Source organism: Struthio camelus, chromosome 8 (genome assembly GCF_040807025.1).
Source record: "Struthio camelus isolate bStrCam1 chromosome 8, bStrCam1.hap1, whole genome shotgun sequence".
In the NCBI taxonomy this organism is placed as follows: Eukaryota; Metazoa; Chordata; class Aves; order Struthioniformes; family Struthionidae; genus Struthio; species Struthio camelus.
In genome coordinates this window covers 17,897,633-17,925,613 of record NC_090949.1, presented here as the reverse complement: position 1 = coordinate 17,925,613, position 27,981 = coordinate 17,897,633, and the positions used below count along the sequence as shown (strand labels likewise).

Here is a 27,981-nt window from a genome sequence, read left to right as displayed (position 1 = left end):
AAAATTTTCTATGACATCTAATCTTTAAGAATAGTACATAACAAATGAGACAGGACCTTCTTCATACCTTCAAGAAAAAATATTTATTTATAAAAAATACACTGGGATCAGTTTGAGAAGTGTGGCAATAAATACAGTTCAAGGAAGAAAAAGCGTTTCTACATGGGTATATTATGGCACAATAAAAGGTAAACGCACCATCAAACATGGGACTTCTGTTGGCTCAAGACTTTGTACAAGCTCCCTTTTTAGTAAGACAACTATTTCTAGGAGTTTGGTCAGTGTAGATAATGGAATGAATACACAGTCACAAATGCACACTTAAAATGTCTAACGCAAGACTTGGCATTAGCAAACAATACCATAGAAACATAGTAATGATATTTAAATCACTAATGTGGCACCTTAGATTTAATTGGCAAAGACCACATTGAACTTAAGTATGAAATTCTTTTATCTCATGTGGAGAACAGAAAAGCTGTAAATATGTAAAATGAAGGCTTAATGTGGCATGTGAATACCTATTTAAGTTGAGATTGTGAAAATGCATAGCTCCTTAGTAGAAGACCTGGCTGTACAAGAGCACTCCCCCTTTCACAGTATTCCTTTTTACTTCATATGCAGTTATTGTTTATGCTGTAGACTACAACTGTTACAGCACTAAAGGCAACTAGACAGGGAAAGGGCAGAGAAAGAAAAGGAATGTATGTAAGGCAATATTTCTTTAGGTACATTAAGCATAGTGTGTAGGAGAAGACGGGTAACAATTCCACAAGGCTAGTTTCGTTCTTACTGAATAAAATAATGGCTAATACTGAGTTTTTGATGCAAATCTAATAATCAATGCCTTGGTCACTGTACTGACCATGGTAATCTCTTTGATAGTCATCTTGGTACTCTCCGTGATAGTCATCTGGGTATTCTGCCTGATAATCGCTATCGCTGATTTCTGACCCGTTAGTTCCTGTTCCTTGGCTGCCATTATGAATGACAGGTTCTGTTGGCGCAGCACAGTACTTGGGGTCATACACTTGTCGTCCAAGCCCATACACACTCATTCCCTTCTGTGAGGCTACTTTGTTGGTACCCATTTGTAATGAAATAGTTGAGTTATCCACAGGCTGTAATATGTGCTTCTGATCATAGATGTCTCTCCTGGTACCTGGTGCCAGCATCCCAGCCTAACAAGACAGGATTTTAGAGGTTCAGTAAGGCTAAGAGCTGCAATCACCGAATATATGACTACAACTTGAGCAGCTTACTGGAAGTATTAAAAAGTAGGAGTTAAAGTACAATAAAACACAGAGCTATACGTGTTCACTAGTAAGTTAGGTCTTAGAAGAAAGTCCCTGCTGAAAGGCCCAGCAGATCCCACCTCTTTGGAAAGAATATCCTAAATGTTCAAAATGAGGTAGTGCACAGGAAGTAGTTTTCCTTTTCTGTACTGTCTCATTAGCACTTGAAATTTGTGTTTTCTTCTCATATAACACAGCCAGATAGAAGTTCCTAAAAGCACCAGGTAATTTTTTTAATCTCTCAATATCTTCAGCACAGAACAGACTTGTTAATAAGAAACGTAAGTTTTGCAGTTGCTGCATAGAAGCATAGCTGAACTGCACCCTCTCACTGCTGCTAGTAAGACTCCTTTGCCACATACAACTTGTAGATTCACCGATCCCACCTGGCTCACCCAGGTTGACAGTAGCATCTGTTCTAAAAATGTCTCACGCAGTTCTCCTTACCTGGCTGGCTCCTTTGTTAGTGCCCATCTGTAGGCTAATTGTTGTCTGGTCAAATGGTTTGTCAGTTTGCATTTTTGGATCATAGAGGTGTCTTCTAGTTCCATAAGCAGTCATGCCTGCCTGACTGGCACACTTGTTTGTGCCCATCTTCATTGGGAGAAGGAAGAGGTAGACAGAAAAAGTGATTTTATTTGTACAGCAAGCACAGTCTAAGGAAACAAATATAGTTGATAACTGTGACAGCCGACAAAAAGAGTAATTAAAGTGCACGCTTTCCTCATGCAGCCTGGCCACTTGTAAAAAATGATCACTTCTCTACGCTGAGCTTCGAGAGGAAAAATAAAGGCAGCTGTCATCCTAAGGCATTTCAGTGACTGGCATTTGGCCAACTGCGTGTGTAGGCTGTTTGTTAGACATGGATGTGCACATCCACGTGTAATAATCAGCTTTCACCTTAGAAAGTAATGATTCAGTTACACTGCTACAACTTGTCTAGCACAAGAATTTCAAGATTTTATACAAGCTATTTTGTTTTTATGACTACTGAGGAAAGTGGAGCGGGAAAAAAAAGGACTACCACAGAAGGAGCTTTAGCTCTCCAAAGACTCACGCTCATTTTAAAATTTCTCTAGAGGACAAAGATGATGCTTACTGCTAATAGTAACTCTTCCTTTCCTCCTTATCACTCTTACTGTAGATTAAAAAACAAAAAAAACAAAAAACCCCACCACTTGCACACAGTCACCTGAACTTGTAAAGTTAGTCAACTACTTACAAAAATTAAAAATCCATACCTCTTTCAATGATAAGAATATATTCTAATTCTGAAAGCGGTTCTTGCATGAACAGCATTTCAGTTAATCACAGCAATTAATCTGTTACATTTGAGAACAGCTTTCGTGTAAACTTGAATTTCATACTTACCTGCAGGCCAATTACGCTTTGACCAGCTTTTAGCTTTCCCGCATCAAAACTTCGTGCTTGTTTCTCTGCATATTTGACACCAATATCAATTGTAGTATGAAAGCCTTTGGTTTTTGCCTATTTAGAGATAAGGAAAATGGAATATTCAGAGTTAATTTTCTGCCACTGAAACACTGAGGCTTTACAGCCCATCTGGAGACCTGGGCTGACTGACAAGCAGCCTCAGTATGTGATCTTGGGCACTCCAGAGTGAGATAACAAAAACAGGTTTATTTCTTATCAGAAACTCTTTATGTTGTGGCGGGGATCTGTTCCCTTGGTCATTTGAAGGTGCTATGCTGAAGCTACCCCAGTATCTGTCAGACTGCAAAGTCAATTCTCCAAGGATTAAAGTTTTCTTGGGAGCTTCCTTGGATCTGCGTGTGCACACGTAGCTCCCAGAGCAGGGCTATATGCAGTCAAAAATCCAAACTGCAAGCCTTCTCTCAAGGTATGAGGTAGGAAACAGCTATGGTATCTGAAGTGTAACTTCTGCAGTATCTCGGCCTCGCAGTAGTATCTATTCCTGTGTGACAGGCTGTAAGTTGTTTTCTGTATTTACATGAGTGGAAAAGGAGTATCTTGACTGGCATCTGGATTTCTGCCAATGCCAGGGGTACAAATACTTACCAGACCTGCTAGTGCTACTAAAGTAGTCTGTACTTGAGTCATATTTCCATTTTCAAAAAGATCATTTGCTTCAAAAATATCATGTGGTTTCATGCCATAGACTTGGATGGCCTTGATAAAATTCCCAATATTCTCCAGCTAAACAGAAACAAAAAAGCAAGATTTCTACTCAGTGTTTTAATTCACGAACTATGTAATTTTAAAGTTTTGGGGGTTTTTTTGTTTTGTTTGTTTGTTTTACACAAGTTCTTTGCCTTGTGGAGACTGGATAAAACAACAGTTGGCGTGGTTAAGAGTAACTGTTAGAAGTTTACTTTCATTAGTTTGACTACAGAAATCAATCTAGTCTAGCATCTCTCCATCAGTGAGTACCGTATACTTTGTTAGAGAGGGATCTGATGAGAGAACGCGTAGCTGTGTCCTTTCCAAGAGAAATCCTAATTTAAAAACTACTTCAGATTGGAGAGTTTTAAGTTAAATTTCCATGCTATTTGACTTTAGCGATTGATAATTTTGAGTAAAAATAATCAAAAGCCATAACCATGTGGATAGTAAGAACATTTAACTTAGTTTGAAGGTATTATCTTCCTGGCTTCCTGGGACAAACTGAGTCCAGCTTATGGATTTTCCTTAGCAGGTTTTAGCACTGAGTGCTGTCCAAATTAGCAAGTTATATAGAGTAAAACAAATAAGGACTGACTCTCATCTTTTCTTCTGCAGTCATAAGACATATTAAAACTAAGTTTCAAAAAACAATCCTCCATCCTATTTAGAAATGTTCAGTCCAATAAAAACAAGAGGCTAAACACAGCAGTATTGAGCTAGACCCGCAACAGCAAAGGCAGTCAGCTCTAATCAGCAACTCTTCCTATGCTTGCTCTCAATACATGTAGCCTTTGACAGTCCCTTGGGGAAGAAGGAAGAAAAAAGTGTGCTAGACAGACTGCCCATAAGAAATTGAATCTGGATATACTGAAATCAACTATGTACGCTGTAGTCTGCAGCATACCATTTCCTGAGTTCTTCTGTTGCACAACCGTTTCCTGAGACTGTTCAGGTCCTTTCTCTTCCCTCTCCCCAGCTGCTCTTTTTCAGGAGGACATTTCAAACAGTGACCTCAATGTTTGGGTGAAGGCAAGCTACTGGCATAACGTTCCACAGCATTGCCTGGATGCGAAACTAGTTATGATTTAGTTTAAAAAAAAAGTTAACAGTTTTTTTTGTACTTGGAAAGAGGCCTTGCTATATGGTTCTATATTCTTCTTTCATCTGAAATGTCATTTATCAGTTAAGCAATAGTATTAACAACAGCCAATTATGAGCCATCTCAGCTACAACTGCTTTCTGTTGAATGCTGTTCATGTATGCAGTATTCTTGCTGTCCATGTGCATATCTCGCTATGCATATATGCAAATTTTGTTGCTGTTATGATTTAAGGTGTACCATATTCACTGTAAATTTGTTAATACAAAATGGAAGACTTGAAGGGTTGCAGGGGTTAAAGGTGTGGGTTGGGGGGGGGGGGTTATTTGTTTGTTTTTACCTGGTGCCAATTTAGTTTTGATTGATTAATTTTCTTCACTGATCCTGGCTGCAGCTTATTTATAAGCCTAGGAAGGTGGAGAAAAAAAAAAAAAAAAGGGAAATGCTTAAACAAGAAATCTCATCCTTTACCATATGTGCAGGCATTATATAATATTTTCACTCGTGCTTTGTTGCATTAGTTTCATCAAACTGGTTAATTTTAGATTTATACAGTGTCTCCAGCTCAGATCCCAGGAGATTTAATAAGTCTAACAAACATATCCTAAGAAACTTTATGTGCCATTTCATTATTAAAATAACTTCATGATGGAATTGAGAAGTGTTTGTTGAAATATAAAGAAGATTTGAATTCAATTCTCATTCTTCTCCACAATTTCAAAGAAGCTGTCTCCCACAATACTGTCAACTATCTTTTGACTATTATTGTTGATGTGTTTGAATGGGAATCTTTAGGAAGTCTCAAACAAAAGCGGAAAACTACTAAAACAAGGTTACTTAATAAAGGCTTACTCGCATAGAATTATGCCATCTTTTAATCCCAGTTGAAAGTTTGCACCAATGCTCAGCCCTGTAACCTCTTCTATCCAGTTACGCAGGTCATCTTCTATCTGGGGATCATATTTCAGGGCAATCTGTAATACAAGCAATTATAAAGTCACTTAACGAGAGAAAATTGTAATTCTTTCCTCCAAGAGAAAACTAATTCTCTCCCCCGCCAACTCTTTCTCAAAGAATATGCTATAGCATTTACCCAATGCTGTATTTTAAATATCAGACCAAGTCAACATTGGTTTCATTGTAATGTTTATAGCTTACTAAATGTCTGTCTGTAAACAGACCTCTGAATTGTATTTAACAGTTGTTCTTACTCAAAGAACTGTTAGAACTTGTGAACAGTCTTTTGGTAGATGCAAAGGAAAATGACTGGTTTTTTTTTTTTTTTTTGGGGGGGGGGGGGACTGTAGTAGCGAGTGAAGTCTAGTGAAGTAGCGTTTTATGAAAACAAGAATTATGAGTTGCCGTGCCATCAATATCGCTACTTGGATGCAGGTTTCTAAATGGGAACTTCTACATGATAGATTTGATGTTACTCAGCAGAAAGCATTAGATTTGCTTCTTTAGCCACTTTATGATTAATGAAGATGACAAATTTTCCCCTTGCTGCCACAACATGAAACTTATCTTTCTGGAGATTTTTCTTTTTGGGGGTGGGTGGGGTGGGTTTTGTTTTCTTTTGTTTGTTGTTGCTGTTTTTTAACTTAGAAATAGCAGGCATACTCAATCTGCTTTTCTTTGGGTTTGCTGGAAGCTTCAGAAGCAATAAACTGTGACCTCATGTCTTAAATTGCAATGTTACGGCACTATTACTTTAGAGAGCGAAAACCTTCAATTGTCTATTAAGTTAAAGGCAGCAGAGGCTAAAAGTTGTTAGCAAGGCGAGTAAAAAGCTCCTTTTGCAGATATTCAGACTGTACTGTTCAGTGTATCAGATTACGTTCCAGTCACGAGAAAACAGTGCAAACAGAATGCTTAAAACTGGTAGACTTCAACAACTGTAGCAGCTGTGAGGATCCAAACTCCATTCTCTACCCTTTGTTCCCCTCCGCCCTTCACACGTGACACTGAAAAGGAGCTCCAACTTCCTTCAGCCTAAACCTGCTACTTTTGCAATACCTCTCAATAGTGGCAAATCAGAGAAAAGGGATTATACCACTGGAGGCAGCCTTTAGTACTGTGTAACTTGCTACTCTTTCTGCAAACAAAACAAGTTATCCAACCACAAGATTTTATGGCACAAATAACCTCCGCTAGCGCGGAGGCTGGCAACAGTGTCCTACCTACATTGGAAGCTGTCCCATACGGATAAGCGAGCAGGACTAGGAATGACTGAGCTACTACGACAAACTTGACAGGCAAGCACAGAATGTACATGCAGTATTTCCAACTAATGAAAAGTCAGCTCAATTAACCCCTAGTTGCTTACTAATTTCAAACAAGAAACTTGGGTGCAGTCGTTAACATTCAGACCAAAATATACATTTCAGACTTGTTACATTTATTCCTAGACTTCAGCCCAGAAAGACCATGTATCAGCAACCATTTACGGTGCATGAGATCTTGATTCCGCCCGAGCTGAATAATTTGGATGGAGGCAATTACTGCATTTTGTCCAGCACTAATAATCCCCAACTCCAAACTGACCAAAATAAAAATTACGTTATTCTTTTCTCAGTTTTTCTTCTAGGGGAACATGGTAAATTATTTTATCTCTGGCTTTACTTGAAAAACTTGCCTGCGAGGTACTTATTTTTCTTAGACTATTTATAATAGCATGGTGCTTTGGTGCCTTAGTTACAGATCAGGATAATGGACTAACCCCTTCCTTTATCCAGATCTTGCTTAATCCATCAAGTCTTCTGCAGTCTTCTGCGCAAGATGGGAAGTACCACAGTGTTTGGAGCAATGCTGCAAAATAACCAAGATAACCCCTTTCTCACTGAAGAAAGGAGGAAAGCTCAGGTGATACTGCCTAGTGTGAGGAAAACGTTATGATGGTTTTTTTTTTTTTAAACGTATCTTTTCAATATTGGATAGGTAAGAAAGAAGGGGACTAGAAAGGTTAGCTGAAGTTCACAGCTCCATAGAGGAAGCCAGCCAATCTTACACCCTACGTTAATCTCCAGGAAAAACCTGAATAACGGACAGTGCTATGAGGAACTATGCCAGAGTTGCAGCAATTACAGGAATTGCAGAACTACTTCAGCGTCTCTTAGGTGACCAACGTACCGTTATTAAGAGCATAGTCCTCTTGTACTTTTTCCTTAACTTTAGCAGAAGTAGCAGTGCAGCCATGTTCATTATTAATAGTAATTATAGTAACAGTAATTTTATGAGGAGCTAGCAGAAAGATCTGTCTTGATGTAGTGTAGGAGGAACACAGTTATTGACTTGCTCCTTCCAGGCTTGACGGTTAGCTTACAAACTACTTTTTCATGCTTTTTTCGTTTCTTCACGGAAACAAGGCTTCTGTGATCACACCCTTACATTCGTCTCCCCAGTAACGTTTGAGCAAGCTAGGTGTGTTCTGCCAAACTTACTGAGGTCAGAGATAAAGTGTGACTGAGTCCATTGTTTTTTCTGTGAAAATAAGTATATGGGCAAAGGAGGAAGATTCTTAAACATCCCCAAAAAGGCTGAAACATAGCATCCTAGTGCTATTATGCATTAAAGAACCCAGAAAGACCTTGTAAAAGGATATACCTTTGTGTGTACACATGCACACCCAATCTTCAATCACATGTACAGACCAGATATACTGTAGCTACTATTCTTCTATACACTGAAACGCTCGCTTCAAAAGAAGAAACAGGATTTGTAGAAAGGCCGTAACTCAGTCTCTTCTGATTTTCCAGTAAAAAGACAGTAGACCATTTGGGTTGGTTATCTGTATGTTGGCAGTTCCTACTACATTAAAACCACAGTTCTAACATGCATGCGGGTACAGAGAGGGGTTTTAAGCGAATCTTTTCCACAATTCTTTAGCTACAGTTAGAAGTGTAACAAGCATTATAGGATCTGCAAACTGAAGCAGTTTGTTACATTCTAGCTTACAGAAAATGCTGAATTATAGTTTAGCCATCCTGCAGTTGAATGACACAATTCCAGATTTAAAAAAAAAAAAAATTCTCTACAACTTAAATTTTAATTACAAAAAAATTTGTTTTGAAGAGACAACTAAGTCAGTGATCATGCCCTCAAGAGACACACTTTGAGGATCAGGTTTTTTTCCTTCCCCCACCCCCAATGTAAAAAAAAAGAGGAAGAAATACTAAAGTCACAAAGAGCGATGAACCCCACAGGCTTCTGTAAATGTGGATATTTTAATCTTTGTAAGCATATAAAGGGGAAAAAAAAAGGCAAAAGTTTTCTTCATTTAATTACTAAGTACATTCCACATTTGAGATTAAGACTGGGCTGAGCGTTAAATACCTCTCCCCCTACTTCCAGTGCTTAGGTAACTTAGAAGTGATCAGATGGAATTTTATCGGTTCTCCTAAAAACTATTTACTTTATGTTGGAGTACTTTTGCATACGTTCAAACCTTGAGTCTTTCAAGAGGTTTTAAAGTGTGTTGGGTATCCCTATAGTGCTTATCTAGAGATAGGAAATAAGTCTTTTACAGGTGAGGAAACTTGTTTTATTGCCACTGAAAGCTTTACTATTAGATCCACTTATTCTCTGCATGGTCTTCGCTGTTCTACAGTTTGACTCGCGTATAAAGCCCTTGTTTCGTTTCTTAAACGAGTGGGTAACCAGGTTGAAAAAAAGGTAAGAGTAGTGATAGTTTCTTTGAAAGTTATACTGAAGGTATCCTTAAAGCATTTTAAACACCATAAAGACTTAAAGATATAGAAAATTTACAATCTGGTTTTAAACATATGACAAGAAGGGGTTAAACAGAGAATGATAGGTCAGGGACTACAGGAAGCAAGGTATTATACTTATTTTCAATTCTTTGCTTTTTTTTTTTTCATTTTGATGACACAATTGGAAGTTATGTAACACTAAATTAGTGAATACATCATACTTTCCACATGTCTAACAGATTTGTTCCAGTTTTCCTTTGATTGCTATCTATGAGCGGAAAGTTGGAAGCTCTACTATAAATGAAAAATGTTATGGCTCCTTTTTCCATTATTACCAATCAACATGCCAACATCTGATCCTTTTTAAGTACTGAACTCTCATGGAAGATACTTCAGTCTCAGCAAATACGTCCACAGCAAAAGAAAACATGTTCCAGTAAAGGCAAAAGCAGTAGCTAAGCAGCTTCAAAGTATTCATAATCAGTGCCATTAAAAAAAAGCTACTGTTTCAGAACACGGTGGAAAAGATCCTGTTGTAACAATGAATGTAAAAATTGCATAAAAACTTTAAGACCAGAGAGCAGGAAGCCAAGTGTCAAAGTTCTTTGTTTTGTTCTGATTTATCTTGAAAGAAATATAAAGCTATAAGCTCTTGTTTTGGTTGACAATTCTGAGATACAAATGTAATGGTTAGAAATGTCTTTGCAAGGAAACAAAAGTTCATACAAGCGGTCACAATTATAAGCAATCTAAGACTAGGTGAGGGAAAAAGGCAGTGTTACTTGCCTATTACTGATCTGGACTGTTAGTAAAGTTCCTAGTAAAGAAAGTTGTATTTGTATTCAGTACAGGGAAAAAAAAAAAAAAAAAAAGACTGCCCGGGAATTGATCATTAAATGGAAAGCAAGCTTTTTGATTAATTTGAAGTAGAAACCTAATTGTTTTACTACAGGTAGTCAGAGGACTAAAAGTCCATGTTTCCTTGCTACTTTTTCCCTGCTCTTTAGGGGTCACCTGCTCATTTTCTATGGGAGCTGTATAAAATACCATTTTTGAGTCAGTTTCATCCCTGCAAAATACTCCATTTGTAGCTGAGTTTGTTGGGCAGGAAATAGAAACCATGCTATACTATACTACTAACATTTCTGGCCTTGAGACTCAGTAATACCTAATACAGATAAGACCGTGGACTTTGGCTTTTTCCCGATCTTCATACACTTTCATGCAACTTTAATGTTTTAATAAATGTACAAATTTAACTTTATCAGAAACTAAAATGTTTCTGATACTGACATGTTACTGCTGCTTAACAGTATGTGTCCTGTACAGCCAGAAGACCGTATCATTAATGATGCAAGAGAACAAGCAAGACCCATAGGAAATTCAGCTAAAAGTCTTTTTTCAAGTATAGTTATCTGCTATTAGATATGAACAAACTAAGCACTTTCTCTCTCTTACCTCAAACTGGTGCATTTCAGTCTTACAAATGGAGTTTTTCTGGATTTTGTTTCCTAGATTTGGTTTATTTTTAAGGAGTGTCAGGAAAGAAGGGGGTCGAATGGCTTTAGAACTTGGGGCAGCAGAAAGTCAGCAGTTCTTTCTTTTCCTAGCTGATTCCTATTTAAATGTTGAGTTGCAGCTTTGAACGTCTGACAGAGTAACTAGTAGGCAATTTAGTATAGACACATCTATGCCAATGTATTAACCTCAGGCTAGAATCCTTGAGTTAGCCTTGATTACTCTGGCAACTTCACAATACTCTTGGTCAGAATGTAGAATGAAATATTCTTTAGTGAGTTTACATGATACCGTTACTGCAGATTTTGACACTACCCATGCTTATTTCCTAACATGCATTCTAAAACACCCGTGTTAGTCTTGGCAAACTGAGAATTTGGGGGTTTTAAACGGTCTGATTCTTGCATGCTGTTTATTCAGCAAGAACCTTCCCATTTGGAGCTTTATACAGTGCAAAAACCATCCCTCCATATTTAACGCAAGAACAGTAATCATGGGTTTTTTTTTTTAATCAATGTATGGATTCCTGGAAACGCACGTGAAGTTGTACTGGCCAACTTCAAGGGATAAAAGCAGATGATTAAAGTTACTCAACATGTGTACAGCATGCTAAGTTTAAGTGATGATGTTAACCAGTATTTCACACCATAAAAGATCTCATATGGACTTTCAATTGTCTTTTTTTTTTAAACTAATCTTTTCCAAATTACACAGTACACACTGTACATTAAGGGCTACATATATGCCAAATCTCCACTTTAAGAGTTCAGCTGTCTACATTGCTGCTACTCTGGAAAAATACTGCAAAAGTATTTCAAGAAAAAAAAAAAATTTAACAGACTGCATAGCTTTATTAGTCACTAAGACTAAAACCAGAAAATTTAGTAATCTTACTATCCCATGTTTAGTTACAAGCAAAAAAAGCATATATAAAAAGATTTTCAGAGTTGTCAATCATGTCATAACAAGCTAGCATTTCTACAGTTCTTAGTCTCAAGCACTTCAGCTTGTGCTTCAGGCCTTAACCCTCCCCCCTGCAAGTGTCACACGTGTTTAACGCACAACTCTATACAAAGGACCAGGAATTTGAAGAAACTGATCTCTGGTCAAAGGTTTTGACAATAAAAGCACGTGCTTGTCAAAGCAAATGAACAACTGCACCACAGTAACTGTGCTTGTCAATAAAATGTAAGATTTATACATATGTATATGTAGCAAAATAGGTTGCCATTTTACCATTTTTCAAGGGAGACAGATAAAGTACATGGCAATATACAGCAGGAGATATAGCCAAGACTTTACTCCAAGGTAACGTCTTAAGTTACACCTCAATACATACTTTGGTGAAAAGGTAAGAGCAATAAATAAAACAGCAAAATTTAGATGTGAATATTCCTTACCAGGAGAAGTTTGGTGCAGCTTACAGCTTCGCTTAAAAGTGACACAGAAGAACTAATGTTTTCAGCCAAAAAAGACTGAGAAGAGAAAGTCTACTTACTGGATTTCTAATAAAGTATTAGCATATTCACCTCATGCTAAATTTAACCCAGGTCTAGTAAAGATTTTTTATACTAACTCTGCTTTTACACATTTAGGTCATAAACTACTGAAAGCAAATGAAGAAAACAAAACTAAAGCTTTAACCAGCTTTGAAGGCCAAAAGTTGCACAGTTTAAGAAGCGGCTTCAGCTCTGGAGTTGATCACTCAGGAGTGTATCAACTCTTCAGTTTTTATTAATAGGACTTATTTTCTCATTCCAAACTGTGCAAGTGGAACTGAATTTGATGGGTTTGGTGGATGTTTGCCGACAAACATCCCGTTTGCCTTGAAATAAATGCTACCGTCAGGAGAGCTTTGTCTCAGAGAAGCCAAGAATACCAATGCTGATGCTTTGCGTATCGTTTGCTTTGTAGTAGTTTGTGACGGGATCTTTCTCCTCCTCTTCTTAAGGCTTTATGATGATATGGGAAAAGATGAAAGCATGTTCATCTTCTACTATCAAGGCAGAAGCTCTCAGAAGCGGGAGTGAGGCAGACTAAATCCCAAATTACACACATCTATACTGCCTCAATCCTGTTCTTCATTTATTGTTCCAGAACACACCTTTGAATGATGCATCTAAAAAGTTGGTAAAATTACATAGCCCAATGTCTGGAACAAAGTTAGTGTGTTAAAAACTTACTGGTTGGGCAAAGGAACAAAACAAACAAACAAACAAAAAGACAAAGCAGTGAGCGTTCTTCTCATCAGCAGAAAGGCAGGCTTTAATGTTTTTTGAAAATACACGATTGAGTTAAAACTTTATGGTTGAAATTCTTTAGTGTAAATGGATTACAGTACCTATCTAAACTTCAACTTGAAATGTAACAGGGAGTGAGTGAAAAAGAAACAATGTTTTCCTGTGCAATGTTTCTATTTGGAACAAGTTAAAACTCAGTGGTTATTCAGTCACAGCATAAAACAAAACAGCATAACCTTTAGGTTGAGGCAAAGAACCTAGGGCAGTGGGAAAATGCAAAGTTTTGATTTTGCTGAAAGTGGGTCAGAAAAGGGAAGTAACAGAGTATCAAAGTTATCAAGTAGAGCTTCTCAGCATTAGAGCTGCCAACCCAATGAACTTGCATCGGTTGGACAAATTAAAATTCCCAATACGTGCTCTGTCCTAAAACACAAGCTATGATTTCCTTTGGCATTTCAAGTCTTACTTCTGGGTTACTGAGAAGATGCCATTAACAGGCTTAGTAAAATGCACATATGTTGACCAGGACCTACACAAAAACAAATGTCACGGGAGGTATATTTGTGCACGCGAAACCCAGAGGTAAAAGGCAATGCAGAAATCAAGATGAAAACCAAACAGTAAGGTACTTCAAAAAAATTAAAGCATGCCCTCGTGTTTGAATGTATATTTTTCTCCTGCTGTTATGGATTATTTTTTCCTACGTCATACAGAAAGACAGAAAACATTGTCTTATGCTAATCTTAAAAGACCTCACTGTACCCCGCTATACTACCTATCACAGAATTTTTCAGCTGTATCCTTTTTGCTTGATATTCAGTAGTAAAATTGTTAGTTGTAACATAACTGATAACTTGCCAGCGTTCCACCAGTTTTTCTCAGCAGAAGCATAAGAAATGCAGATTTCACACACTAAGGCTTAGAAGGTCTTACCTATCAGCTGCCTTATACTATTGCTTCGCTTTAACACCACCAAAAATCTGGAAGGACAAATTCAGCAATAAACACAAGAATCTGCTGCTGCCCTGTTCTGTGGTATATCCCTGACAGGTTAAAGTTCAGCAGGAGAAAAACAATGTTGATTATATTCCAGGAAACATCCAAGAACATTCGGGATATGCCCACCCTGGACAGTTGTGCTTTAACCACGTACAAAAGTTACAAGAAGAATATGATCTACAATTAATGTAGGAGAATGGGATGTCTAAAAACATTAGAAAACATTTACTTAATTTTGTAGTAACGTCCATCTTTTAAAGTCTACTACTAAGCCATTTGGAAGATTACTCAGGAAGGTACTAAGAAAAGTAGGACAGAGTATTTGAACTTCACCAAGATACCTTCTCCATTTACACAGATCTTATAGGTATTTTACAGAAATCGGAAAAACGTAGAGCAGAAGTAGAAGAGAGAAAAGTTTTTAAGAAGTAAGTTTATGTTTAGATGAACTTTCAGATACATTTTTTATTTAATGAAAGTGTCTTTTATATTACATAAAAATCAATCCATAAGCCTGCTATACTGAACGTTATAACTGCTATAAAATAACGTACTACTGCTGTTGAAGTAGTAAGGACAGTCAAACTATTAACTAAGCATTTCTGGTTAAACACTCTATAAGAAGTTCTAAAGCAACATTTGTCAGCAATTACGTGCAGGAAGAATATTTCTTTATGCAAGTTTATTCAATTAAAGCAATTCAATGACTAATTTATTCTAACATGAAAAATTGATTCATGAAAGTAAGTTCACTTTTTACAGTCTGCCTAAAGATAAAGATCCCAGGTGACATCCTGGACACGCTTATCTGAACTGGCTGGTTAGCTTCACTGAGCACACAAAACATTCTTAAAATAGATGGTCTCAAACTCAATGCTATACATAAAGCTGCCTTACGAATGCAAATTTATTTTAATTTGCTTTATTTACCATTTCAGCATTTAACTGAATTCCCACCTCTAGTCAAATCCAGCTGTACTCCCATCATACATACAAAATAAAATGTAAGAAAGTCAGAATCGGTTAGGAATTCAAATGAAGATTAAGCAATACAAATGCTAAGTTAGCATGCATACACGTTTGTGAATAGCATACACTACCAAAATATTACCAAAATTAACAAGTTCTAATTTGTAAAAAAAAAAAAAAAAGTTTTATTTTTACTAACCAATGAAAAATATTTTAAAAAAACATATAAAGATTTGTTTCTATTTTACAAGTAAAATACATTCCTTCATTTATTTCAGCAGTTTCTTCCTTGCTAATTTATTCAAGTCCACCTTGGACAAAGACATTTTGCAACAAAAAGATACAGTTACTAGTCTTCCCCTACCATATAATGAACTTCCCTTTACAGGTCTCTGGTTGTTTTTCCAGATAGTGAATGGCACAGATTATAAAATTTACATTGATAGATGAATCCTACAACATAAGCAACAGCTAGCGCCACTGAGGGTGGGGGGGGGGTGCACACATTCACAGCATTCAAAACTCTGGATGCTGCAAGGAAAGTGTAATCTCTTTGCGCTGCGCACCCGAATTCACTGTAGCGTTGAAACGTACAAACAGCACTGTGTGTAGGGCAAAGCTAGATTACAAATGACGTGTAGAAGAGAGGTCCCTATCCTAAATTATTTAAAGTTCCACTACTCTTCCGTAGTACAAGATGCTCTCGTGCCCTGCCTGAACTCTACCATTGTTAAGTTACATTTTGGGCCAACTCTTCTTCATCCTTTAAAAGACCAGTTCTTGAGCTCTGATGTTTAATCCTGCAGGTTTGTAACCAGCTACGTTCCATTTGAAATGGAGGTACCTTTCCACATCACAAAGGTTTTCATGCAGAAACTTGCTATCCTTTATTGATGATAAAGGATGCTATCAAGGCAGACCATAGTGAAAAGAAAATAGTCTTATTTTCTTAGAAAATTACCTGTAATTTTTACTTTTATTTGGACATAATAAATGCAATAACTTCAGTGAAAGGGATGGGGCCAGCTTCTTGCTAAACATAAGCAAAGAACGTTTAGTGATGTGTGTGTGAATTATACATGCTTCATTGACTATCACTATATATATATATTTTTTTTTTCAGACTTTCAGATATGATCTATAACATAACTTCAGATTGGTATCATGTAATATTATAAAGTTAACGAAAACAGTGATAGTTCCTGCTCAGTGTCTAATTCTGGTTTTGGTATGCTGCTGGGCTTAGCTCCGATTCATGCGCCATCCATGCAGAGCACAAAAGGGAAATGCTCTGGTGGGGATGAACCTCACTACTCAAGGTAACAGCTGTGTTTGACTATGAATGTTACAATATAACCAAATGCCTTCCTGAATGCATCTGTCTTTTATACCTCCTCTTTTGCTGGGAAGGCTTCTAACATGTACTCAGTTTTTTAGGGACAACAATAAAATACTTTTCAGATAAATGACAGTTGTTCAAGCAAAACCAGGAATATTAAGATAAAGCTACCTGTCTATATAAGTAAGAGGCTGTAGCAGTGGAATTATCAACAGGAAAGCACTGTAACAGGAGAGCCTTCCTAACAGGGAAGCAAAGTGAGGCTTTTATATTAGTAATGCCCAATTTTACTGTGGGCACAGCCCACAGTCCGAGTATGCAAAGTAAGCTAGGAAGATTCATTTAGAGTCAAACCATAATCCAGACAGGCCAGTAGACCAGATCCTACCTCCATGGAAGCATTTCAGTGCAGGAAGGGAACTAAGGCAAGGAAAGGCAGAAGCGTTTATTGTTTTTTCGAGGGAAATTCGAGGGAAAGACTTGGTGTTCAAGTCTTGTGGGGTGTCGTGCACAAGCCACATACAGTTTCACCATCACACACCTCTCAAGAATCACTCTGTAACCAAAAGGATGCCCTCTTTTGAGGGCTTTAAACCCTGGAAGACTAAGGTCAAGACTTAGAAGGGATGAGGCAAAGGAATCAAACAGCAAAATCCAGTTTGTAGGAGTGAGCTGCAACTTAGGACCCTGGGTGAGAATCAGTGACTAGAGACAGTTCAGACTCCCAAAGCTTAAAGCACATTTGGGCTGAGTCCCAGCAGTTGGGACTCAGTACACCAGTCTGGTGAGAGTCCAAACAGGGCACTAGACCATATCTGTGACAACAGTACTTTATTCATAAGGATAATAGTCTTCTGGAAATTTACTGCCAGCTCCTTCTGCGTGACTAAAACCTTCAAGTATTAGTAACTTATAAATCCAGAATCATTTCTGCTTCAGGTAAAAGATGGCTTTATATAAGCAAGAACTTTTATCATGTCTTCCCTCTTGATACCTAAGTTCTGCCCTGGTTTAAGAAAAAACAAAAACAAAACACAGAACCATTTACCTGAAGAAAGTCAAAACTGTTTTTGAGAAAAATACTGTAATTCAGTCTGATGAATTAGAGAGAGCAAAGCAAGTTACTCGGAGGCAATACTGCTAAAACAAAATTATTTACCCAAAAGAGAGCATATGCTGCTGAATACAGCTATACAAGTTAACAGTTGTTTAGAATCAAATAGTTACAAAAAGCATTTTTAAGCTAAAGAGAGTCCCTCTTAAAGGGAAAGCTAAATAGTCCCTCTTAAAGGGAAGAGAAGGATTTTCACATGATCTCACTTAGAAAAAATCTGTTTCAAATTGCCCTACGTGTCCTGGCCTCAAGCCCAGTTTTACTGAAGGCCTTTCCTGTACAGTTCCATAGGGGATGGGAATCTCTTAAAAAAGTTTTCCTTAAAAGGATGTGTCAAATACATAGTGTATACGACATTACGTAGCTACAGAAGCTAACAATTTTGAACACAGTGAAGTTTGTATCCTTTATATTCCAAAGCAAGTTACAACCCAGGAAAGAACTTCTGAATTAATATTCTTACAAATAAAGCTGAGGTGAAAAAAATCATGGGTATGTCATGATCCTACGACAATGCATGCATCCATCCTCTAAGGATACTGATTCAGCAACAGGAATATAATAAACTTATAAGCAAAGTCTAACCCTGAGGCCACACAAAAAAAAAAAAATTAACTTGTACAATTTAAACAAGCAAGCATTTCTGAAATGCAAGTAAGTTTTCATTTTCTGAGACTACTAATTCTACTTAATCATTGTGACTCTGTCAAACTCCATTTGCTTTCTTAAGATTTTTCATTCATACCAGAATTGTTCTGGCTATAGGAGAGCCAGAACTGTGACCTTGCATATAAAGGATAAATGCAAAACTTGACACTTAACCTGCACCCCTAAATATTAACGTCAGCAAGCTTTATATTTTTCCATCACCAGTAAAGTTTTACTAAAAGTTTATTACAGAATCACAGCATGGTTGAGGTTGGAAGGGACCTCTGGCGATCATCTAGTCCAACCTCCCTGCTCAAGCAGGGTCCCCTAGAGCATACTGCCCAGGTTCGCATCCAGACGGGTTTTGAATATCTCCAGGGAAGGAGACTCCACTACCTCTCTGGGCAACCTGTTCCAATGCTCTGTCACCCTCACGGGAAAGAAGTTTTTTCTCAGGTTCAGATGGAACTTCCTGTGGTTCAGTTTCTGCCCGTTGCCCTCTTGTCCTGTTGCTGGGCACCACAGAGAAGAGGCTGGCCTCATCCTCTTGACACTCCTCCCCCCCCCCCCTTCAGATACTTGTACACGTTGATGAGATCGCCTCTCAGTCTTCTATTAATTCTTACTAACTAACCAGAAATAAGGTCACTGCAATACATCTCATAAAAAAAAAAAAATCACAGGAAGATTTTTAAATTTGAAAGCGCAAACCCAGCATGCTTTTCTAAGGTTAACTATCATAAAGGTTTAGAGCAAACATCCTCACTTAATTTGCTTGGGTACCATGCTTTGCTGGTGGCACTGGCAGGGTCTAACTCTGTGCTGCCCTCATGCAGACACAGGAACAGGCTTGTTCCCTGTTCCACCTCTCCTTTGAGGCTGGACAGGCAGCAGTAGTTACTCCCAGCTCTGCCATGTGCTCCTCACTGCCTCCAAGGAAAGCGTGCCAAGCCAACAGACACAGAACTTGAAATTACACCCACTACAGAGGGAGGTGGCACAGCTGAACTCTGTAATACACATCTCACAGTTCAGGAACTCCTGATGTACACAGTTTCCAGGAAGAGTTTAAAACACAGCAAGACTGCAAAAGACAGCTATATGCAATGTCATGTCAAAGTTTACTGGGGTTTTAAATCATGAAGAAAAAGAAATTACCTCTTATGCAACTGGTTTTCAGCAGTGACTGCCAAACATCATTACGGTAGCCACTTTTTACTGGTATGTTGCAATTCACCTACTCAGGGGCTCTTGAACACTGCCATTCATTAGCAGGGAGACAGTTGTTCCTGTAAGATTTTTTTTTCTTCAAATCATTAAATTTCTCAAGTGAGATTAGCCATCTGATTGATGCAAGCCTTGCTGAACATTGCTTTCTGTGCAGTGAAATTGAATAGAGTGTATTTTTTTACCTCGGTGGTAGAAGGGCTACAAGTCTACTTGCTTATGGATTCAGAAAAATGTGTGGAATGGGCAATGCTCAGCTAACAGAGTCTCAAGCTTTAATCAGAGGGCAAGAGCACTAACAGCGTTCAGCTAGCAGCAAAACGGTTCCATGGCAAAATAATTTGCTTCTGCTTGTCATGAGAAGAGACATACCACAGGTATGAACTGTCAACTCAATGCTACCTAGGTTTTACTGCCATCGCTTAGCACCTGCTTATGGATCTACTTATTAATGCTTTATTCAGTAATAACACTTATACTGGAGTACTCACAGCGTTGGGAACCTACTATACCAGGGACTTCATATATGTTCGAGACAGCAGACAGCCCTCCTGAGACGGTAAGGAATGAAAAAGAAAATGGATTAGGCACACTGAGGTAAACATAGCAGTGAATGGTCAGCAAAGGATGACGACAAATAGGGACATTACAGTTTCTCCACTGCTGGAATACCTTTCTCCCTTAAAATTTAAATAAAACACATTGCTATTGATCAGGCTGCTGCGCTAATACCACAATAATCAGTATGGCAACCCTTCACACCCAGGACTTTACACTAGGATAATATGAGTTAATAGGTTACTACAACTTAATAGAGCTAGGGTTTCACTTTTTTTTTTTTTTTCAAAAATCCCCTGCAAAATTTCCAGAAAAAGGCTAAACCTATGTTTCTGCAGTTCAGGTCGCTAAAATATTTTCAAAAGTATAAGAGGTTTCTGTTCAGAAAAGGAGCAACACATGATTTGGAAGCGGAGGGAGAAATGTAGAAGGACCATTTTCTAAGAATTGCTGTTGTATCTAAATTACTGAAATTTAATGTTTTATATATGTCAAGATAAAACTAAGCAGCAGACAGAAGTGACCAGCGAGCATATTGTAAATATATTACAGAATTCTCACCATCATTTGGTTGCTGATACAGGAAAAAAAAAAAAAATGCACCTTAAGACCAACTTAAAAAACATAATTTTTCAGTGTTTACATCACTACTGTGTTTTAAGTGATATATGTATTGTGCCAAACATTGGTAGAATGTTAAGTATAGCTATGGAATTATTCCACTGTAGCATTTATGTTTTGTAGACAGTTTTTCTGTTGACTCAGTTATCAAATATGTAATTATATGCCATTCTCTTCTTATGTTGATTGCATTCTCTGCACCTAGTTTATAGATTTCTTCACTATAACTACAGGCAGAAGCTTTCAATCAGTGTTTCATTTATCTGTATATATTACAATTATAGAAGAGGTTTGGGAACAACTATTAGAGATAGATGCTTTAAAATTAACATGCAATGAGGGATTTCTAGAAGACAATAAATAGAAAAGAGAAAGTTATGAAGTAGTTCATTTGAACTGCAGAACTGTTACTAAAGCCTGGATCCAGCTGGAGAAATTTCATTGTCCAAATTTTTGGACAAAAACTAAAGAGACTGGACACAAAGAGAAAAGTTTCAGTGCTATGCATAATGAAACTGACATTTGGCTAGAAAATGCTGGTAATTTCAAGAGCTATGATTAGCTATCAAAAAGCATGAATAGATTGGCGCAAACAGAAGTTCAGTACTTCCTCATGTAAAACTCCTTTGCTACTTCCACTGACACATTCCCTTTGTAAGAGTGTATCTATTTCTAGGATAATATTTCTGAAAGTTAACATCAAAATATTGGATTTTGATTTACTCTCTGTGCAATAAAACATATGACAGAAAAGTTCACACAGACTCATTTTGTTTTAAACTAAACACCTGAATTTAACTCAGAACTTGTAAATTCAAGATATTAATTTTTTAAAGGTTTTACAGACTTTTATGTACAACAGGATGGGAACGCACCACTCCTACACTGCGCCAGTTACCATTACAGAAGACACCACCTGTGCACTTACAGCCTAAGTTCTCATCATCTTTATCCTACATATTCTTCATTTTTATTACCTTCCAGGTAATGGTAATAGAAATATACTGTATCAGCAGCAAAGAATCTCACATAAGATTCCTAAAAGGCACTTAGTGAGCAAATCTAATGGTCTGCTAAAGAACAGTAGCACACAGAAAGTGTGTGTGGGGGGTGAATTTTGTAGTAGGACAACAGTTACTTTTTAAACAGAAAAGAAGAGAAAATTTTTTTAAGAGAAAATTATTTCTATTTTGTTTTTATTTTCAAGGGAGGGGTGAGAAAGAGGAAAGAGAAGGCCTAACAATCCAACTACAGGCAGCCGAAACTTCATCAAGCTACTAAATCACTAAGGTCAAAAAAAAAAGTAAGTAATTTAAATCTAGTTCCCAGTTAAAACATTCATTGCAATGAAAAAGTGAAATACAATACAATTTCTCCCCAGCAGTTTCAGAGAAACAATAATCATACCTAGGACTAGCTGGCATTATTTATCACCAAGCTTCATTTCATTTTAATTAATTCACATTCATCCTTGACAAGGAAAGCAGGAAGTAGCAGTCCCCTCCCACACACTTTCAAAATAGGAGATGTGTATTGTTGACAGACTTCTTTTGGCTACCAATCTCCAATTTAGAATTAAACAGTTTGTTTCCCTGCCCTTTGCATATGGCTAGCACTTGCCTTTTCAGGGTCACAGCTGCAAGGACAGATTAACTCACTTCAGTTACTCCGACATCTTTAAAATTTTGGAAAACGGTACTGACTAGTGTCAGTTTCCTGACAGAGAGGAGAGCTTGGCAGGGATGACAGAGCCAAGGCACAGGACAGCCAAATGCTATGCAAAGTTTACCTCCTCTAACCCCTCGTACCTACCATATTTTTGCCCATCCTTCCTTTCACATGCAGTAGAGATGAAACTGGCAATGAATCAAAGAGAGGAGGGAGAAGATAAATAAATGGCCAATACAAATACCATTTACATGGGAAGGGTGGAGTCACTAGGAAGCAGACGAGCAAACTGGAACCTCTCCTTCTCCTGCCCTATGTTCCTGTTTGGCTCCACACCTTATGCAGTGACACAGTGGAGCAAAAGCTCCTGCTAATTTCTTACCTACCTCAATTGTCACGCAGGGACAAAAACAACATTAGTTTGTAGCTTTAGGTAGTTCCCTCATCAGCTCAAGCCATGGTAACTTCCTATTCTGCAGAAACTGTTCCATTTCTTGGGAAGAGAACGCTCAGAATTCTGCAGAAGAAACTATCCATTTAAATCACCTTAAAAAGCTTCTCTCCGAATATTCGTTTTGGATGAAATATCTTCTGTGACCTCAAGTAAACAAGGAATCAGCTTCAAAGGGATTACGCTAATTTGACTACAAGTTTCTCATGCAGGCAAGCTTCCTTATAGTTGGGAACCTGTGCACACCTTCCGTCCTTCATTTGTTGATGCGAGGAAAGAGACCTCGTAACAGAGGCCATACACCTTATCAGTACTGACTAAGGTAAAGGACACACACACACGCAGGAAGAGAAGGATGGACCTCAAAACAACACAAAACACAGCACCAAGCTAAGCAAGGATTTGGAGCTGAGTGACACTTTGAAACTTCAATTAAGATTTGTATATAGCATCAGGACACGTTATGTTCATCTATTCAAATACTGCAGCAAACAAACATCTCTCTGAACACTAATACAATGCCAAATGAGAAAATAAAAAACAAGAAACAAAGCCAAGATACTTTTCCATCCAGCACAGCAAAGCCCTCAGGCAGCACAGCTAACAACATAACACCAACAAGTCTGTTTTCTGTAGGCAGAAATTGCTTGGGATTAGCATTGAAAACTTCAGACAAGGGTATCTAACAGACTCCCATCATTCAAGCAGGGAGGTACCACGACTACTACAAATATTAGACCAGCACCACACTTTAAAAAAACAAACAAACAAACAACAACACACTAGTCTGCATGGAAGTCAGTGTTTTAGAAAGCACAGTGAAGATCAGTACCAAAAAATAGTCCTGCAAGAGTTGGAAGCTAGACCTTCAAATGTTTGATTCATGACTCAGAAGTTTTTGAGAAAAGGAATTTCTGATCTTTAGGCACCACTGGTGTCTGATCTTCTCGACTTATATAAGCAGAAACATACCTAATGCACAGAACCGTTCAAGAAACTAGCTAAGAGAGGCACAACACATCTATCTATAATAAACTGCTTTGTAATTTGATCTCTTACATTAAGAAAAACATTCCCAAAGTTCAAGGCAATTGTTTTCCTGGACTTCTTTTTTTGGAGGTGAGTTCATTTGTCTTTGGTGCACGTGAATAATCTTTTTATGGCAATACTGTATTGACATTTTCAAAGATTGAAGTAGAAGCCTGCATATAAATTAACTGAAGCTGCATATAAAGCATCCTTCCCTCCCCAATACTGAAGAAAGCAGATACAGCGAGTGAATTAACAGATACTCAGCAAGATGAAGCAGAAGGCCCTTTCCATAGAGGTGTGAAATACACTAGTTTCAAACCTTTCCTTAAGGCTTGTGCTTGGAACAGTTATACCCCTGAGGAAGTTGATGACAATAAGAAACTGAAAGAAAGAACAAAGAACGTCTTCCCATCTTGTCTTCATAAAGGAATCACTGTTGAACCTATATGAGTCTGTCAATATTTCATTAAGGTAGAACAGCATTTACTTTTTCCCATATGCTATAATACGCAACATATGTTTTACTGTTTCTTTAAACTGGAACTGCATAGATAAATGACTAACTTCAAACATTGAAAAGAACCTCCCTGGAAGACACTTGGTTACATAGAGTTATCAGAGCTTGTAGTCAAAAAACTCCACAACCGCCCTGAGAAAGCCAATAAAGAAAAAAAAGCATCTTTTGTCAGGTTCCTGACATATTCATTTATTCTGTTTCAATGAATAACAACATGTTTAAAGTGAATTATTTTCCTCTCTCCTCCTTTTTCTACTTAACCACAAGTGAAACAGAATTTTAGGATTTGGTGAAGCCTGAAACTAGAGTGTGAAAAAAAAACCAGTTAATTAGTGCTACATTTATAACTTAAATTTGTGAATGAAGACATGGAGCATCAATTTATCCCTAGCTGTTTACTGGTGTATTTTGTATCGCAAAGGTTTTCCCTTGTGCCAAGTAAGTATTCAGTGCAGTAGTCGGTGCAACGGGACACTAACACAAGCATCTTTTGGTCCACTGAGTAACAGAAAACTGAAGATCGAAGCAATTCTTTAAAACAATACACAGGAGGTACGCAAATATCTGGAAGAAAAGTCTCGGCTGAAGTCAGTAGTGATGTTTTGTTTTGTTTTGATGAAAGCATAACGCGTTTTGACAAATCGCTGTCAGAGAAGCGACTACCACTCTGCTACAGGCGCGTATCGCAGCGGGCAGGGGCGGCTCCCGGAACACGCCCGCTAGCAGCAGGCGCAGGGAGGGAGGCGACCCCGAAACCCCGCTTCGCCCGGCGGCCCCGGGGCGGCTGCCGCCGCGCTCCTTTGTGCGCCCCCGCCGGGGCGGGGCGGGGCGGGGCGGGGCCGCGGCGGGCAGACAATGCGCGTTCTGTGCGGCGCCCACGCCGATTGGCCGCGCGCCGCCCGTGCCCATGATGTCATGCGGCAGGAATGCGCGGCCGGCGCGGGGGGCCGGGCCGCGCGCTTGGCCGCTGCCGGCGCGGGGGCTCCGCCGACGGCCGCCGCCCCGCGGCGCCGGCTCCCGCCGCCGGGCCCCGCCGCGCCAGCTCGCGGGTGGCGGAAAGGGGGACAAGCGCTCGCGGGGCGCGGAGGGGGGTCACAACGTAAGAGCGGAGGAAGGTGGGGCCGGGGGCGCCGGCGAGCGGCCGGTACCGCCGCGCCCGCCTTTGACGACTCTCCGGTCCGCGCCCTCCCTGGAAGCTCACGGGGCGGCCCCGCGGCCGGCGGCGCCGGCCCGACCCCGCCGCGACCCCCGGCAGCAGCTGGAGCCGGCGGCGCGGAGCATCCTTGGGCGCGGCCGCGCCGCCAGCGGGCGGGAGGGAGGCGGCGCGCGGCGCCGCCCGCGCAGAGCCCCGCCGGGAGCCGCGGACCGCCGCGGCCGGCGGGCGGGCGCCCCCCGCCCGTACCTTGTTCTTGACCTCGGCGGAGAGCCCGTACGAGGGGCCCTTGTTGAAGTGGGTCATGTCCGCGGTCTCCCCGCTGCCTGGGGGCGCTGGTGCCGGCGCTCGCTGCTGCGGGGCTGAGGCGAGAGTCCGCCCGCCGCCGCCGCGGAAAGTTCTAGTCCCTCCTTCCCTCCCGCCCCGGCCCGGCCCCGCCGGGGCCGCCGCCCGCCAATCGCCGCGCGGGGCTGTGAGGGCCCCCCGGGCTGGGGGCCGCGCGGGCGGAGGCGGGGCGCTAGCTCCGCCCCCCCCCCGCCGGGTGCCGGCCGGGCGCGGGGTCCTGCTGAGGGGGCGGGGCCGCGCGAGGGGTTGGGGGGGGGCAACGTCAACGGAAAAGAATCCGCCGCCGCCAGGGCTGGACACGCGTGGGGGCTCCGCCGCCCCCTCCCCCACCGCCACCGCCGCAGAGCCGCTGTGGGCGCGGCCGCCCCGCCCCGCCCCGCCCCGCCCCGCCCCTTGGTGGTCCCGTTGCCCCTCCGGTCTGGGCGAGGGGCCGCCGGGCTGGCGGGAGTTCCAGCGTCTGACGGCGCTGGGGCGGCCGGCGGCGGCGGCTGCCGCCTGGGCGAAGGGGGCAAAGCGCGGCCGCAGACCCAGACCGCGCCTAGCTGCCGCAACGGGTCCCTCGGCCCCTCAGGGAAACAAACCTCTTACACTTCACAGTGACTTGCACTGCTCGCGAAGCTCCTTTCACAGATTTCCTTTCACAGATTTCTGCCGGCCTGCGGGCCGGCGCGGTGCGGCGTGGGGGACCGTCACCCCCTTTGGCCACGGCGCGAGCGCGTCACCCGGCCAGGCCCAGCTGCGCCGTGGCGTCCGGCCTGCCCCGCGGCGACAGACCCCCGTGTTTGGAAAACCCGGGGCACACGTGCGGGTTTCGTGCTGGGCATAGCGGTGGGGTCACGTTAACCCCGGTCTTGGGACCATCCCAGGCAGCGAGCGGGGAACCACCACCAACTTGGGCATGAAGCTGCTCTGGAAAGGGAGCACGGATCTGACGTTTGGTCCGTTTGGTTCATTGTGTGGAACAGTGACTCCAAAATACTGAACTGCAGGGCATACATGAGTATTATTTTGAAAACAGTTAAATGTTGTCAAAGTCGAGGAAAGAAAGCAAATCAGAAGCTGATCCGTTGACTCGACTGGTAGGTGAATGATAAGCCGTGAGATGGGGTGCTGGAGCTGTGGCCCAAACAGCCGCCTCTTTCTTTATCCCCCAGAAACGACGCGTCCGTGTGCACATTTCGTAGTAAGAATTCAGGAGTAAGCGTCTGGTCTAGCTGTGGTTGAACCCAGCGGGGCTCTCTCAGAAGAGCTGCGGTGGGAGCCCTGCGGGGCCACGACAGCCCCGAGGGGATGGCCCGGCCGCCCCAAGGCTGGTTCCTGTTGTGGCGCTGTGAATCAGCTCCGCTTAAACCGCTCCACCGCTGCACAGCCTCCAACACAAACAGCCGGGGCTGTTCCTAATTAAAGGAAGCAGAACTGCCTGAACTGCCCATTGGGAAAAGGAAACTGTGCAGGAGAAGCAGGAAACTAAAGAATGGGGTGAGAGAAATCATAGTTCACATGAACATAATGAAAGTTCATTAATTTTTGGACATTAAGTTTGGGATAGACTCGTCTTTCATGACCTCGGAGAACAAATGATTTAGGGTTTGATTCAATATACTCCAAAGTCCTTGGAAATGTTTCCATTGACTTAAGTGAAGTTGGATGAGGACCTTATTTATTAATGCTTTCAATCATTTTTGCCACAAAACACAGTGCCTTGAGAGATTTAAGACATTTACAATTGATATGCTTTTCTCAGCTTGAATTGTGTATTTCATCAATTTGAAATAAAATGTTGCTGGCCAGTAGCAGACAAAACTATGGGATAATAATTCTTGCTGGACAATCAGGTTTATCCTCAAAGAAATCATTTAGCATTTTTAATTTTTACCTCATCTGATGAGGACAGGGGTCCTCAATAATACCTACCTTCCAGGGTTTTTATTCTGACACTGGACATCGGTTAAGGAAGCTACCATCTTTTGGTGTGATTGCTGCTATTTATTCTCTGATCAATAATATACTTGCGCCCAATGGGAAAAGGTTGCATAAGAAATATCTGAGCATAGTTTAAAACACGAGCTGTTTTGCATCACTGACAGCACAAAGCAAATTTAAACCCACTGGTGTAGTATAAAGCAGCTGGAGCGTACTGGGCAATCTGGCTCATTATGGATAAATCTCTTATCTTTGCCCTATTTTTCTACATTCCTTATTTCTAAAGCTGTTTGTATGGAAAGAGGATTTGTACAAGAATTATTCCCCACCTGAGATCATAATCCTCTTTGTGACATTGTAATCACTTCTTCAGCAACCTCATGTAATATCATAAACATTCACCGATGACTT

The 27,981-nt window shown here is 40.5% G+C and overlaps 1 protein-coding gene across 1 annotated transcript; it reads right to left on the bottom strand.

Annotated features, from left to right (window-relative positions):
* Positions 1-64: 64 nt before the first annotated feature.
* CNN3 (calponin 3) lies at positions 65-25,770 on the bottom strand. Its single transcript, XM_068952432.1, has 7 exons — positions 25,552-25,770; positions 5,392-5,513; positions 4,880-4,946; positions 3,336-3,473; positions 2,667-2,783; positions 1,743-1,889; positions 65-1,181 (listed from the first exon to the last, which is right to left on the bottom strand). The coding sequence occupies exons 1-7, from the start codon at positions 25,606-25,608 to the stop codon at positions 834-836; spliced, it is 996 nt and encodes a 331-aa protein (XP_068808533.1). The 5' UTR covers positions 25,609-25,770; the 3' UTR covers positions 65-833.
* Positions 25,771-27,981: the final 2,211 nt, after the last annotated feature.

Excerpts from the sequence above, each read along its gene's own strand:
- CNN3 (XM_068952432.1), bottom strand. The coding sequence starts at position 25,608 with ATGACCCACTTCAACAAGGGCCCCTCGTACGGGCTCTCCGCCGAGGTC. Across the intron at positions 3,474-4,879 it reads CAAAACTAAATTGGCACCAG|CTGGAGAATATTGGGAATTT; the intron begins GTAAAAACAAAC and ends GTTTCTGTTTAG. Across the intron at positions 1,890-2,666 it reads AAAGCGTAATTGGCCTGCAG|ATGGGCACAAACAAGTGTGC; the intron begins GTAAGTATGAAA and ends CTCCCAATGAAG.